The sequence below is a fragment of the Marmota marmota genome, unplaced genomic scaffold (assembly GCF_001458135.2).
Source record: "Marmota marmota marmota unplaced genomic scaffold, marMar, whole genome shotgun sequence".
In the NCBI taxonomy this organism is placed as follows: domain Eukaryota; kingdom Metazoa; phylum Chordata; class Mammalia; order Rodentia; family Sciuridae; genus Marmota; species Marmota marmota.
Genome location: NW_025999968.1, coordinates 10,836,750 through 10,853,538, shown reverse-complemented (window position 1 = coordinate 10,853,538; position 16,789 = coordinate 10,836,750). Strand labels below are relative to the sequence as shown.

The following is a 16,789-nucleotide window of genomic DNA, read 5'->3' as shown; positions in this document are numbered from 1 at the left end:
GATCCTCTTTCCTGTTTTGTTCCCCTCCATTTATCCTAAAAGAATGTTGGGAAACTTCTGGACACCCAGGAAAATCTTTAGTGTAATGTCTCAACCACCTTTTCAGACCTGCCTGGTTTTAAACAAGCAAAGTGGAGGAAACTGAGTATCTTCTGAGGTATGAATATTGTTACTAATACAATTCTATTTAACAAGCTCTGATTCCTGTAAATCTTTTTTGGTTGAAAACAGTAAGACTTGTGGGATGAAGAAAGAAAATCAGTAGAAGAGGCTTTTGAAGTTCCTCAAAATTCAGAACAATTACCTGTTGATAATTAGCAGATGTTCAAGTTTTTAAGATGGCTTGCCCAATGATTTGGATACCAGTTCTTTAAAATATTTATAATTGTTCTAGTACAAGCTTCTTATAGTCATAAAATATGACCTGATATAGAATTTAATTAGAGCTAGGTAGTTAGAAAAATATTTGAAACTAAATCAATATTAAAATTAAGATTTATTTTCAAAGTGGATGTCCATTAGAAATATAAAAATATTTGGTATTAGCTTGTTTTCTTATATAGCTACTAAATGAAATATAATGAGCAGACAATAACATTTCCATTTTTGTTATGGAGGCTCCATTTTCTAGGCAACTGCTTTTTAAATCTAGACTATCTAAAATCTGTTCCCCTTGTTTTAAATATTTGTAAGTTTTATAAAAGTTAGTGTCAGCAGATTAATTGAAATTATGCTTCTATACTGGGACACATTTAAACTACAGAGTATAGTAAGAACTGCTGCTGCTTTTTAGTTTAAAATTTATGACTTGACATTTTAAAGTAAAAATTATGAAGTTACTTGTGGAGAAACAGAAATGTTGTAAAACTGACTGAAATAAAATGCTTGGGATAAATTTAGTGGGGGGATTGGAATCACCAAAAGAATAACATTTCTCTCCTAATTTTAACAACTGAAGTGCCCTGCTTTAGGTTCTAAGAGTTCTCATTGCATATTCTGCCCGATATAAAAGTACTTATTTTTAAAATGTAATCTATATATTGGCTTTCTTATCATCTATGCAATCCAAATTAGAGTTCTTTACCTTGCAAACAATACTTAGAGCCTCCAGATAACTTTTAAGACTTATTTAGATGTGTGGATGGCATTTTTATACAAATAAGTAAAGGAGGGTTTTATATATCATAGTTCTTGATCCCGTTTTAATGCCTTTTGTGTGGCAGTATGTGTACAGGATGTTAAGTTACTCAAAAAGCAATCCTTAAAAACTTTGATGTGAATACTTTCAAGCAACTGTGTTCTGAAAAAGGAATGACAGTGTTAAAAAAACATTTCTACAGTATTCTTTTCTAAAAAAATTATTATTTTAAAATAATACAAAACATGCTAACATGTTAATATAAACAAAAAATAGGAAAAATTGTTATTTCCAAAACCCAGCAAACATTTTTGTTTTGACATTGTTTTATATGTATATTATACACACACATACATATATATGTATGTATGTGTGTGTATGTATGTGTGTGTGTGTGTATATATATATACATATATATATGTATATATATATATGTATATATATATATGTATATATATGTGTGTGTGTGTGTATATGTATGTGTGTGTGTGTGTGTGTGTGTGTGTATATATATATATATATATATATATATATATATATATAAAAATAATTCCCTGGTTTAAGACAGCAAGAGTCTCATATTTGCTTTTATATTATATCTACTATAATATATTGTTTTGTTTGATGTATATAAAGAAAATCAACCTCCTACAGTACCTAGTTACAAAAGGGAAATATATTTTCATAGTCTCTATATGTGATTGTGACCATCATTTGACACAACACCAGAAACCAATAAATGAAAGCTTCTTTTTTGTAAAAAAAAAAAACATTTTTAATTGTAGATGGACACAATGCCTTTATTTCATTTATTTTTATGTAGTGCTAAGGATTGAACCCAGTGCATCATATATGTGAGGCAAGCATTCCACTACTGAGCTACAACGCCAGCCCGAAAGTTTCTTAAAGGTTAATTTCAATATGTAATCCAACTCTATCAGTGAACATTTTTACTCTGTTACATTAAAACCTATTGGTTACTAAATAAAATATAAAAAATGGCTAGAGATGGGGCTCAGTGATAAAGCACCTTTGGGTAACTGAATGGTAATGCATCAGGGTTCCCATGACCCTCTTCTTGGGTTTAATTAATCTTCTAGAGCAGCTCACAGAAATCAGGAAAACACATTACTTACATTTGGGATTATAAAGGGTATTACCAAAGATACAGATGAAAAGCCAGAGGGAAGATATGCATAGGGCAAGGTATGTGGGAAGGAACAGAGTTCTCATGCCCTCTCCTGGAGGGCTGCCATTTAGGAACATATTTAGCAATGAGGATATTCTGGAACCTAGTCCTTTTAGGTTATATAGAAGCCACATTGTGTAGGCACGGTTGACTTAATTGGCCATTGGTAATCAACTCAACCATTTAGTACTTCTCTCCTCCTCAGGGTTTGGGGGTGGGAATAAAAGTTTCAACCCTCTTATCATGCCTTGGTCTATTTAGTGACCACCACAACCCCCAAACTCTTTCTCCTAGCCCCCTAATTAGCATAGAAAAGACATTATTAACACTCTGGAGATTTTAAGGGATTTAAGGTCTACTGTCAGGAAACAAATACTAAACACACACACACACCTCTTTATCCTTGAATTTACTTTCTGAGATGAGAGTTTAGTTACCCAAGGTCAACTCTGGTTAGCACTATGTGGAATATTCTAGAAATAAACAATTCATGTTTCCCATGGTGCACCATTCTGAGTACAGTGACGGAATTTCTCACTGTACCACTCTGTCTCACCAGGGACACAAATCATCTCTTTGTTCACCATATGTACCATGTATGTGCCACCTGCCTGTTAGTCATTAAGTAGGAAAAAAACACAACATAATATACATAGGGATATGTATGGTGTGAGATGTCTACTAGGGGTCTTAGAATGAATTCCCCACAGATAAAAAGGGTCTACAGTATCTCTTTTCGTAAATCACAATATCATGTACAGTATCCAAAAAAAAATCATATTGGTTAACATCACCACTGATCTCATCAAAGAAGTCTTTAAGAACTCAAGCTCATGACATCATACTCATGCTTTCTGAAATCTACTTCTCATCTAAAAGTTCCCATTTTATTATTGGCAACAAACACTGTCAGTTGTTTTTCTCAAAGTGACAGGCTTACTTTGTTCCTTTTTGAGAAAATATCTGCCAAATATGTAAGCCTGAATAAGCACAGTTTGTCAATTGTTCTTTCAAGTTAAAGTAATATTCCCTGAATAAAACCACTAGCTCAGCTCACACTAAAGCACACATCTTACTTCAATATGAAACAGAAGTTCTTAATGCAGACTTGTTTTGTCACACAGAATATTAAAAAGACATATACTCTGAGTTGAAATGTAATACAATTAATTTGTACTGCTTCATTAAGGCCATTCTTTTTAAACTTCGAGTACATATTAATGAATACATTAATTAATAGTGCAGTATGGTGTTACAGGCTGGATTTGTAATAAGGCTAGAGAAGATTTAATTGTCAATGCTTTTGCACTAGCAATATAGTGGCAAAAGAATTTAAAAAGCAAATAGCATCTAAGTGCTAAGATGAAATAACATTAACCTCATAGACCCCACCAAAGATACTGAGGACCCTGGGGATACCAAACTTTAAAGAATCTTTGAGTGAAACATCATATTTAAAAGGATTCTGAAGAAATCTATTGGGATGTTGAGACCAACAAATCATTTATATTACAGAACAAGCACATATTTAACATGGCTTAATCAATCATATGTGCTACTGGTATCCTTTAGAAGCAGGGTATAAGAGGACAGCATATGACAAAGAGACTTTGGTAATAACAGCAGAAAAGCAGCAGATATTAAAAAGTCTGGAAATGGACCCTGTAAGGAGAGCGGGGAGCTTGGGTAAGTACATGCTTAAAATTTAATTTATACAAAAGCCAAAAGGTAAAGGTAAGAATTAAAGGAAGAAAAAGGTCCTGCATCCTAAGTAGAATTACATCTCACACCCACTTTCATTTTACTCACTTACCCACCAATTTCCTCATCAAAAAAGTGAGTGGAAAATTAGTGCCAATAACTAGAAGGAAGCAGTCAGTGCCTATTAAAACAACTTTTGTACAGAACTTTCTTCAGGCCCAGATATCCAAATATACCCTGGCTTTGTTTCTAGACTGTGGAGTCCACACATGACATACTAAATGGTACAGAAGATCAAACTGAGGGATTGTAAAGAGACCAAGTGTCACACTTCCTCCCGACAATCTAAGAAGGGTCCTATTTGGTGTCTTTGCTAGAACCCAAAACACTTTCCTTGGCTAGATTTCCAAGTTTCTAACTCATTTTAATTTTACCTTGACTCTAGAGTTAACATATAGAAAAAGAGGTGTCCAGTGTCAGAACAATGTTAGACAACTCAAATGGCCTTCATTTTGTATTTAATAGTGTGTGCTTCTGAGAATCAATAACACACTGTTTATTTCCATTGACTTAGGAATTCTATCTCTGAAAATATGTTCCTAAAAATAATTCTAATTACAGACAAACATGAAGCCACATGCTCTTTATAGCAAAGTCAAGTTACAGGGATAGGGTAAATAAACTATTGTCCGTTAAATAAACTATTGTCTGTTTATTTACAGGGTGGGGAGCAGCCATTATAAATGACTAAATAGGCAAGATACAATAAAGCTTACAATATAGTGAAAATTAAATGAAAAACATTGGGAAAGTATATAAATAGTGGTTTATAGTAAAGAATAAAGCACAGGGCATTTTACTACTTCTAATTTATCAAATGTATACGGAGCACCAGTACATGCCGGGCAATGTTCTAGATGATAGGCATGTACCAATGAACAAGATGAAGAATCATGCACTCTTAGGGTTTATATCAAACAGAGAGAGACGAATAAGCTAATTGGGTCAAGTAAACAGTTTGTGTAACAAATATTCTGAAAAAAGAAGCACAAGTAGAGAACAGGTTGACAGTGCTCAAATGCCACTTTCTCAAAGGGACTATTCTGACTTGCCCTAGATGTCCACTTGATTAAACCTCATCTCCAAGACTTTGCAGAATTAACAAGGTATTTCAGGCAGATGAAATTGTTAGACCTAGACACCAGGGTGGTAGTGAACCTGGTGTATTCAAGGCAAAGCAAAGAGTTCAGTGTGGCTAAGGCAGAAGGAGAGAGGCAGCAAGTAGAAGAGGCCAGAGAGATAATGGGAGTCCAATTATGTAGGCCATTGTTCAGATTCTGACTTTCACTGAGTGTAAAACTAATGTAGGTTCTTCACTAAAAGTTAGCAATAGTGCCCATTCAATGCAGAAGTTGTAAAGAATTCATGCCTACTAGACAATGTAGATAGCCCCTATGACCCTTTGAGCTTGTCAGTGGCACAGTGCTTTTCTTCTGGGCAGAGCCTCCTGAAGCACCAAAGAGGTGACCCTTTCCAGACAGAAGTGTATCTGTGGACAGGGTAATGCAGAGGTATATTCATCCACTAGAGTCTGTGGATGCCCATCCAGTCTGTGGGTAATTATCATCCCAATTGTGCCTCCGTGAGTCTCGTGGGTGTGAGGATTACTCACATGTGAGGCAGCACATTCACTTACCTCTCTCTGTAGCTTTGTCTTCTGTGCAGTCAAGTCATCGGCCACCTGAGTTGCCTCATCTAGTTTTGCATTTGCTTCATTCAAGGGCTCTTCATACAGACTACAGTCTCTCTCAGCATTAGTCTGTAAGTTAAGAAAGAAGGGTTAGTCATGCTCATTAGCTGCTTGAGGAAGGAGGGAGTGGTTGGCACGAGGACCTGTAGGAGCTCTTCTGTAGTAAAGATCTCAGTCAGCTTTGGGAAACCACATCTAATTTAAGCACGTATAACAAATGTACAGAAAAGGGTACGGGCCTCTAAGAAATCAAAACTAGTTCACATTATAGGTGTAGGGAAGCAATCCAACTCCTAGGGTATTTGGAGCCTCTCCAGGATTCTTTACTCTTCTGGAGAAGGAAACATGTCAAACACTAATGAGGTGTCACACATAATTCTTTTCTGATAGTATATCATATTATATATTCAACTTTTACTCTCACTAGAATGTTTCATGAGGGTAGAAATTCTGCTTGATCACAGGTCTCTAGCACCTTGAACAAGGTCTACAACATAATAGAGCCTCAATGAACAAGCAGGAAGGTGTATAGGGAGGGAAAGAAGGAAGGAAGGAAGGAAGGAAAAAAACCTAGGGAACTGGCCAAGTGGGCTAGGATAAAGTAGATGGATCTGAGTTGCAAAAACCTAATAACAAATTTGAGCTGACAAAGCAATTGCATTCTTCTGATCACTTACGCTGCTGAGTCAAGATAACCCAGTTGGACTAACACTTGAATCTCAAACTTCAACTTCTCAGAATTGACTTTTCATGCTTGAAGAAAAAAATATGCCATTGGCTTTTGCATTTTTGCCTGGTTTAGGTAACCCATAAAGTGACTAGACTGTCACACTATGAAAACTCATGCAAATAATTTTGAGACTCAAGATTCTCAGACTGAACTAAATTGCCAAATGTAGGCTATATGGGGATGTCCCCTTTTACCTAGGAATTAACTGTAATTTAAATCTTATAATTTATACAGCCAGAAATGGCAAAATTACATTGGTTGACTTCCATGGTTCTTTAGATCTTATATAGCTGTTTTGTGAAACTAATCTGCAAATTATCTCTGAATACCTTTCATCTGCCCCCATATTGATGATAATGGATGATGACACAAAGAACAATAACAGCAGCAGCAGCAGCTAACATTATTGGGTACTTATTGTATATCCAGTGCTCTTCTGGGCTTTTTATGTGTGTTAATTCTTATCTTTACAAAGAAAGGGTACCAATATGGAGAGAAAGAAAGAATTGCACACATGACATTGAGAAAACTGTGAGACATAGTGAAAGGGTGAAAGCTGGTGGTAAGCCCAGCTATTAGCCTAATTATTATGAAATAATATTGTCCAAAGGCCAGGAATGTTTAAAAGTCCTCTGGGAAACTTCTGAGTCAGCAAAGACCTTGGCCATCTCTAGTTGGAGCCCACAGTATGTTAAGACTGTTCTCTTTAAGCTTACAATGATGAGCATTCTAAACATCCTGTGAAAGACTGCTACCTTACATGCTCTTACATTTCTAATACAATGCTTGACACACAACATGCTCTTAATAATGGCTAGTACACAGACTTTAGTGAGAGGTTGGACAACAAGCCCACAGTGTTTAGTAATGTCACAAATTTTCCTCATAAATGCTAGCCTCCAAATTTGTTTTTCTAACTTGGCCAAGATGCTTCCCACTGATTAACAAAGAAGTGAAGAACCAATTTTGGTACATGCTCATTTAGAAGAATGCCATGTGGTTCCAGGTTGCAGATGTCCCATGGTGCATACAAGCTTTTTGGTGGTTGTGAATCCAGACCTGGCAGAGATTTGATGACCAGGTTCTCATTCATCAGCAGCACAGAGGTGACGCCAGGTGTGTTCAGTTATTCACTCACAAGCAGAAAAGGCTATTGTAGTGATAAATGCAATGTTTTTTTAGGTTTTCTGCAGTTTCTAATTATATTTTGAATGTTGAATGTTTTCTCTCACTTCTGAAAGTGACTTCGAAAGCAAAAATTGGCACACACTTTATCCCTCACAATAGCTCACAAGAGTTCATCTTTCTCTGTTTTATAAATTAGAAAACTGAGCATCAGAGAGGCTAAATATCTTGTTCAAATTTATACAGCTAATCAGGGTCAGAATTGGGATTTGAACTGAAATGGCCTTTGTAGATACAAAACAAAACAAAAAATAGTAAAAGGGTCAAATGTTAAGGATGAATGGACTTCAGTAGGAGTTGACATGAATTGCCACAAATCCTAGATCCCAGCAGCCACTGGATACAAATGCAATAACTATGTGAAGCATCTTTATTCCATGATGTTTTCAATAAAAATAAACCTTTAAACAAACCAGAATAAACATATTCACATGTGAAAAATGGGACTTCTGGTTGTGACCCTGAATACATTATGTTATGCCCCTACTTGCAAAAAATGAAAGGGCCCAGATCTCTATAAACCCACATAGTCAATGGTATTAGGAAATAATAAGAAAAGGAGCAAAAGATTCTACAGTTTTCAGGAGAGGCCCATGTCGTGAGAGTCCACTGGGCTGTGCATATCTGTGAGTGGTCAGCCCACCTGGGCTTTTGGGCTAATAGGTTCAGGGATTTGTCCAAGCACCTGTCCTTAGACATAGGAAAATTGGGGCATGGCGGCAATGGGACTTTCCCTTAGACAAACCTTCATGTGGTGGTTATCCATAGACACTCTAACCATAGGCACAGTGTTTTCTTTTTTTTTTTAAAACGTTTATTATTTTAGTTGTAGTTGGACACAATACCTTTATTTCACTCATTTATTTTTATGTGGTGCTGAGATTCGAACCCAGGGTCTTGCACATGCGAGGCGAGTGCTCTACCACTGAGCCACAACCCAAGCCCCAGTGTTTTCAATTTATAAAGTATTTTCCAAAGCAGGATTCGTAAAAGACAATATGTGTACTTATCTAAAGTTGGCCTGTACAGGGATATAGAATGCAAAGAGTTGTACTGTCAAAAGGATTTCTAATTTAAACAGAGAAAAACAGTAAATTTTGAAATCAGGGAAGAGGAGGTTAATGCAATAATGCACATTCATCTCAAAGCTGCTTCTTAAAATGAGGAATAAAAATGCTGCCTCCCAGAAATGCAGGAACCAATGGGAATTCAAAATAATCAAGATAATTGTGAGATTGCCTATCACTTCTAAATTGCCCTGGGCCTCTCTGTCAGCATCATATGCTTTTGAAAATGCTTTTGTTTTTACTGTATCACTAAGCATTTGCATTCTTGGCATTATAATTTGAAAAAAGATGAAGTAAACAATTCAAACAAAAGTTGAGCATAACATATACCCACTTGAGAGTGAATAGAATGAATTCATCCTACCAAAAAATATTTGAGGCATCAGAATAGGGCCACTTGCAGACTTATGCAGAATCTGGAGTTGTGACCCATCTCTGCCATAATATTTTGTGACCTTGGACAAATCCCTGAACCTATCAGCCCAAAAGACCTATGCAGAATAATGCTAGTAACTGAGTGCAGATTTTGTACAAAGACCTAGTTTCTGCTTTCCATTACACAAAATTAAAAGATTATAGAAAGCAAGAAAGCAAGAGGGAGTCCCAAAGTGCTACAAGAATTCAAGAATGGGCAAATTTTTAACATAAGATGTTGAACTTGAGTATTCCAGAAAGTAGAAAATGACTCATTTGTGGGAAAAAATGGATATTTGGTGAAAGGCAATCATTTTAGCTGGGGTGAAATGAAGGTCTGTGAATCAAAATAATGGGATCTAAAACTGGCAAGACAGGTTGAGCCTGATCACAGCCATAGGACACCTTGAAAGCAGAGGTTTTGAGTTCATTTTTAAGCAGGGACATAATTCAATAAAGTCATGTTTTAGAAAAATTAGTCTGGGTACTATACAGGATGGATTGGACCAAAGAAAGGTGAGAAGCAAAAAAGATAATTTAGGAAACCACTGTTACAGTACAGCTAAAATGTAATGAGAGACCTATATGGATATAAGACCTATATGGATGGCGAGACAGTGAAGAATTAACCTGCTGCAATAATTGGAGAGCAAAAAATGAGAAAGAAAACAAGTAACAGGCTTGGAGCTTGGGCGATAGGAAAAATCAGTGCTGGTGACAGATACATCCGGAAGGAAATGCCAGCTTCAGGAAAAGTTGGTGGATTGGTTTTACATAGCTGATTGGGAGAAATAAAGATATTGCCAAGTTTTGAAGGAAAAATTTAAAAGCACACTTTCAAAAAAAAAAAAAAAGGGAAAGGAAACACATATTTCAGGGATTGAAGAGTAAGCAAATGATGAGGTATACACCTATGTGTAACCTATGTGTTACACCGTCTTTAAAGATAGCCTGCCAATGAGCCACAATCTCTGGTATTCACACCCTTATACAGACCCCAGTCCCTGTGGCTTATAACTAACAGGAGGAGTTATAGAGACTCTGTAGCATTGTAAGTCACAATATTTGCAATGTTGCCTTAGTGTTTTGGAACACATACCCTTCATACCCTGAGTTGCTGTGTAAGAAGTACAACTCCCCTGTGACTTCCATGTTGTAATAAAGTCCATGCTAGTCCTGTGAAGTGGTCTCAAGGAGAGATCCCAGGTTTCTATCTAACCCAGCCCAAGTGCCAGATAACAAGCAAAGTAACTTTCAAATGACTTCTGTCTCAATTGTCATTTAACTGTATCTTTACATGTTGACTATCAAACTCCAAAATCAAGAAGGATAATAGTAAGTTTTATTTCGAGTTACATGGTTCTCAGGTGAATTGTTAAGACAGCGAGAAATAAAGAGAAAACTACTCTTTTGTTAGAGATGCACATACCAATGCATTGCTTTCCTCTCAAGACACCACCTCTAGCTTCTAAAGTTAGGTCCTTTATACTTGGATTTGCTTCTCTTTTTTGGAATAGATAAATCATGTTTATGTGGAACAATAATTTATTCATTGGAGAGAAAGAAAAAAAAGAAATGGAAAGAAAAACAAAATGTATAAGCTGAGGAGATGAGTGGTCTTAATCTTAATTGGTCTTATTTATTGAAAGAATGTATTCAGAAAGGCAAGTTCAGAATATGAGGAAAGATTTTGTATAAAATAGAATGATCAAGAACTTTTGAGCAAGAAAGCATATCTAGAGTCATACCGGGTTGGAATGAACTGACAGTGAATCTAGCAATAGCTTTCAGATTTTATGACTTTCTACCAATATTTGCAGAACAGAAGAGTTCCTTAGGATGAGAAGCACAGGAGGGGATGGTGGCAGTGAGGACCTGGGCTGAGATAGGATACAAATGAAGCCTGGAAAAATAAAGTTTTTAGTGCCCAGGGAAAGAAGGAATTCTCAGAAAATGCAGAAGAGATACAAGAGAAGGAGAAGGCTGGAGTCCCCTCTAGATAGAAACAAGTTATTAAAAATGCTGGGAACTGGAAGTGCTTCAGATTTCAGATGTTTTTCAGATGTTGGAATATCTGCATATACATAATGAGACATCTTGGGGATAGGACTGTAAACACAAAATTCATTTTTGTTGCTGATATATACCTTACACACATAATTTGAAGGTAGTTTTATACAACATATTTAATAATTTTATGCATGAAACAAAGTTTGTGGTATGAAATTTTCTACTTGCAGCACATGTTAGTACTGAAAATTTTTAAAATTTGGAATATTTTGGATTTTAAATGATCAGATTAGGCATGCTCACTCTGCATTCTAAGATAATGGGAGGATGGTTGGGTGCCAAGTTATGTAGTGTGATGTGTACCATAAAATTCATATGTTGAAACTTATTCAACAATGTTATAGCATTAAGAGGTAGAGCCTTTAGGAGGTGATCACATAATGCAGGAAGAGATGAATGGGATTAGTGACCTTATTAAAGAAGTACAAAGGAATGTTAATTCCTTCCCCCCCTTTGCCATGTGAGGGCAGAGCATTTGCTCTTCCACCATATGAGGACCAGGCAAGAGGAACTTTTTTTGTTGTTTCTTTTTTTCTTTTTTTTTTGGTGCTGAGGATTAAACCTAGAGGTGCTTATTGACTGAGCTACATCCCCAGCCCTTTTCATTTTGAAATAGGTCCTGCTAAGTTTCTTAGGGCTTCACTAAGTTGCTGAGGCTGTCTTTGAACTACCAATCCTTTTGCTTCAGCCTCCCAAATTACTGGGATTATAGGCCTGTGCCACGATACCTGGCAAGGTGTACCATCTTTAAAGCAGAGAGCCCTCACTAGACACCAAGTCTTCTGAAGTCTTGATCTTGGCCTTCCCAGCCTTCAGAACCATGAGAAGTACATTTCTGTTATTTATAAATTGCTCAATCTTAGGTATTTTGTTATGTCAGCACATCCAGATCAAGATAAAATTGGCACCAAGAGATCAAGGTGCTGCTGTAATAAATACCAGTATTTGGGTTATATGTGTCTCCTAGGACTTTACAAATTCTGCTTACAAGGAGTAGAGGCTGCAGTAACCAGTCTTTTGTTTTGCTTAATATAAAGCAAAACTCCTCTCTACTATCAGAAGTTAGAGTTGCTATTACCCGTGATTGGAGAATAACCCTTTAGCATGAGAACTTGCAGTACACAGATTCACAGACTCAGCAAAGAAAGGACATATGATAGCTTCTAGTGCTAGTTGGTAAAAAGACACCAGAGGATGTAAACAAAAAGTTCCCTCTTCTCAACAAGACTGTTTGTGTCCACCATTTATTTAAACAGACTGTTAGTCCCTAGGCCATCCCTAAGGAGTGCTCACAACTCAAAGCTGTTCTTCATGACAGACATGGCTAGTGGCTTCACTTTTTTAGTCAACTTACTAATAGAATCATGAGAAAGCTTCATAAAGAACATGAACTAGAATTCTCATGAAACCAGAAGCCACTCTCAGGTGTCATTCAGAGGATGGTTGCCTGATAGTAATAGCCACTGAAGTCAAGCCTGATCTAGTCATTTGGAAGAGCTATAGCCTGCTTTAGCTAACACCTTGAGTCATCATTCTGCTTTGTTTCTCCCCTCCCTTCTCCTACCTATGTCCATGCTTAGAAGTCTATGAGGAGGGCTTAGTTACTTTAGCTCAACTCATCTGCTCAACAAGGGCCAGGAGGTCATCCACTTTTAGTTACAAACCACTATTTTTCCAGTTTTTGCTTGATATGCTGTAGGTTTTCTTCCTGATCCTTGACTTTGAGTTCACTGCCTATATGCCTCTTTCAAAGAGGCAGACATCACCTACAAATGTGGGCCTCCTCCAGGTCTTGGAGAAGCTTCTGAATTTTTGCTTCCTATTTCTTGGTCATCTCCAGCTAAGTCAAACTGGACCCTCCTCCCTCCTCCAGCTTCTCCTTAAGTCTACAGGTAAGGTCAGAGCATTCTCCTTTTCCACTTTGGCTCAAGTGGTTCTTTCAAGTTCTAGCCTCTTTCAAATCCTGTGATCAAGTCTGTTGCAATAAATAATTCTGATTTATGTACTAAGCACTTTTAGCATAGTCTATATTTAAGATCTTTATTCTATTGGTTTTTCTTCTTTAAAACTAACAAAGATAACATGACACTTTGATCCACAATGCATAACTAAAGAAAATAGAATACACAGAAGTTAAGTGACTTTTCTCCAATCAGTACCAAGACCAGAATTAGAATTTGAAGATTTTTCCAGATCTTTCAGCATTCAATGACAGGCAGTGTCATTAAATTATATGGAGGTGAACCTTACCAAAGAGCACTTCCCAAAGGAACAGGAAACCATCTTTTATATGGCAAGAAAGACAAAATTAACCAGGAATTATTTTTTAAAGCAATTAAGATTTTGTTTGTTTCTTTTATTTGCTGTGGCAGAATTTGAACTTGAGAACTCAAACAGGCCAGGCAAGAGCTCTACCATTGAGCCTTGTTCCCATCCCTCGAGGTGAATTTTATATATAATACTTTACTCATCTAGAATTCATTTACCTTACAATCTCAACTACCAGAACTTAGGCAAAAATCTGATCACTATAATGAACATCAAGTTGAAGCATCTTTCTCTTAAACAGTATCAATTTAATTTCATACAGTTAACAAACTTGGCTTCTTAGTTTCCTTGTCTGCACTAGATCTCCAGTATTAGGAGATTTGCAGCAACAAATTAGAATTACTGAAGGAATGGAGACTACCAAAGTGAATAGTCATTTGATACCACTAATGGCAAGATTATTAGAACAAGGAAAGTAGTGATAAGAACTCTATTTTTTCAGTGCTGGGGTGAATAGTTCCACAAATATTGAGAGCATTGTTGTATTATAGCACAGTAAGGGCATTGATGATCATTAACATTACCTTAACTAATTAAGCATACATTAGGATAGGGAAGAAAAGGATAGAATTGATTTTCGAAAATTTCCTTTCCATTGAAAAAAGTACCATGGCTTAGGGAAAGCATGTTTTAAGGTCAAACCAGATAAGTAGTCTATCAGTTCTACAGAGGAGGTATGAAAAAGAAGGTGCTGAAAGAAAAAAATATGATCTTCACCTCTAGGTAAAATGTGATCTCCTTCCATCTAGAGATCACAGGATCCAACATGTTTACCCCAAACAGCACTCTCAGTGAATCAAACATTTCTGAAATATTTCTTCAGTGATAATTTTGGACTCTTTTAGAAGTGATGAAGATAACAAAATTTGAGTTTTAAATAAATTGAAAATTTTGTTGTTTTGATTTGGGATAAAGTCAAGCATCATTTGGAGACAAGCCTATAAACATGATAAATAATCACCTGGAGATTATTATTGTGTCTGAAAATAAATTATATTCACACAGTGAGATTGATTTTCTTATTTGGCTCACAATGTTTCAGAAGATAAGTATATAAAAAGATGTTCTAAAATTATTTTGAATGTTGGTTACATTATTGAGAAATTTATTTAGCTCCAAAGAAAAATGATCTATCTGGATGCGTATAAGACTATATGTGTATGTGTTAAAATTAATTGGTATGTTTTTAATTACTTTCTAGCAGGGTAATATAGTATAAAAGAGTCACATAGTGTAAAATTTATAAATAATTATGTGCTATCAAATGTTTTGAGGCCACAGTGGCTATAGAACTTACTGATTTTCAGTGCAATCGTCTTCTAATCACCAAGAATAATAATCACAAAATTAAATTACTAACACTGATTACATATCATTGGTCATGCTTTGTGCTTGACACTTACAGTACAGTTGCAGTCAATAATATTAGCTCAAAGGTTGTCAGGAAGATTAATGAGTAAAAAATACATGTCCAGGATTTTAGCTCAATGTCCAGGGTTCACAGCAAACATTAAACAAATTAGCTACTCATTTTTATTATCCTCATAAGGAATTATAAGTTTAAAAAGCGATTTTCCCCAGGGCATACTTCTGTGTACGTTATTTTGCCTTCTTAGACACTGTTCGTTCTCCCTCTGTCTAGATATACTTTTCTGTGGTATGGATACCTTCATATAGACGCTGCTTCACTGACAACTACCATCATACATAGATATAAATACAGGCATAGGCATTTGATAAACAACTACCTAAAGCACATTTACCTGAAGCTGAGGCAACAGTCCTTTCTCATTCTCTACCTATGAATTTACCTGACTCATTTATAATTTTAATTAGAAAAATGTAAAAATCAGAATGTTTAGAATAAAACATTAAAACATATTTTTATGTTTTTCTGAATTTCTTTCTCTTTTTATCCCTTTCTCTCTGTTTCTATCTCTCCCGTTCTACCCGCCCCCTCCCCTTTCTTGGAGATTGAGCACAGGGGTACTTAACCACTAAACCATATCCCCAGCCTGTTTTATATTCTATTTTGAGACAAGATCTTACTAAATTGCTCAGGGCCTAAATTGTTGAGGCTGGCTTTGAACTTGCAATCTTCCTGCCTCAGCCTCCCTAGCCTCTGGGATTACAGGCACCTGCCACCACACTACGTGTCCTTCAACACCAATCCTCCTCTAAATATTCCATGAAATAGAAAAAGGAAGAATCTCTTCCAAACTCATTCTATGAAGCTAGTATCACCCTGATACCAAAACCAGACAGAGATTCATCAAGGTAATAAAACTTCAGACCAATGTCCCTCATGAACACAGATGCAAAAATTCTTAATAAAATACTGGTAAATCACAAAAAAAAAACCACACTACAAAGATAGTGCACCCACCATTTCAAGTGTGATTCATCCCAGTGGATGCAAAGTTGGTTCAACATACAGAAATCAATAAACATAATTCGTCACATCAGTAGAGTGAAAGACAAGAATTACATGAAAATCTCAATAGATGCAGAAAAAGCATTTGGCAAAATATAGCATCCATTCATGGTCAAAACACTAGAAAAAGTAGTGACAGTATGAACATATCTCAACATTGCAAAAGCTATATATACTAAATCCACAGCCAACATCATTCTAAATGGAGAAAAATTGAAAGCATTTTCTGTAAAAACTGGAATGTGACAGGGATGCCCTCTTTCACCACTTCTATTCAACATAGTCTTTGAAATTCTAGGAAGAGCAATTAGATGAAAGAAATTAAAGGGATACATGTAGGAAAAGAAGAACTCAAACTATCACTATTTGCTGATAACATGATCCTATATTTAGGACACCCCAAAATTCCACTGGAAAACTTCTAGAACTCATAAATGAATTCAGCAAACTAGCAGGATATAAAATTAACACTCACAAATCAAATGCATTCCTATACACCAGTAGTAAATCAACTGAAAGAGAAATTAGGAAAACTATTCCATTCACAATAGCCTTGAAAAAATAAAATATTTGGGAATCAATCTAACAAAAGAAGTGAAACAACTCTAGAAGGAAAACAACAGAACACTAAAGAAAGAAATTGAAGAAGACCTTAGAAGATGGAAAGCTCTCTCATGCTCTTGGATAGGTGGAATTAACATTGTAAAAAATGGCCATACTACCAAAAGTACTATACAGATTCAATGTAATTCCTACGAAGGTTCCAATGATGTTCTTCATAAA

General features: G+C 36.0%; 1 protein-coding gene across 1 annotated transcript in view; it reads right to left on the bottom strand.

The window, feature by feature from the left end:
• The window catches only part of Myh15 (myosin heavy chain 15), a 123,065-nt gene that overhangs the window by 39,060 nt on the left and 67,216 nt on the right, over nucleotides 1–16,789 (bottom strand). Inside the window, 6 exon segments of the mRNA XM_048803852.1 lie at nucleotides 1,117–1,124; nucleotides 5,715–5,847; nucleotides 12,850–12,913; nucleotides 12,915–13,144; nucleotides 13,147–13,195; nucleotides 14,870–14,891. Coding sequence (XP_048659809.1) covers nucleotides 1,117–1,124; nucleotides 5,715–5,847; nucleotides 12,850–12,913; nucleotides 12,915–13,144; nucleotides 13,147–13,195; nucleotides 14,870–14,891 — 506 coding nt within the window.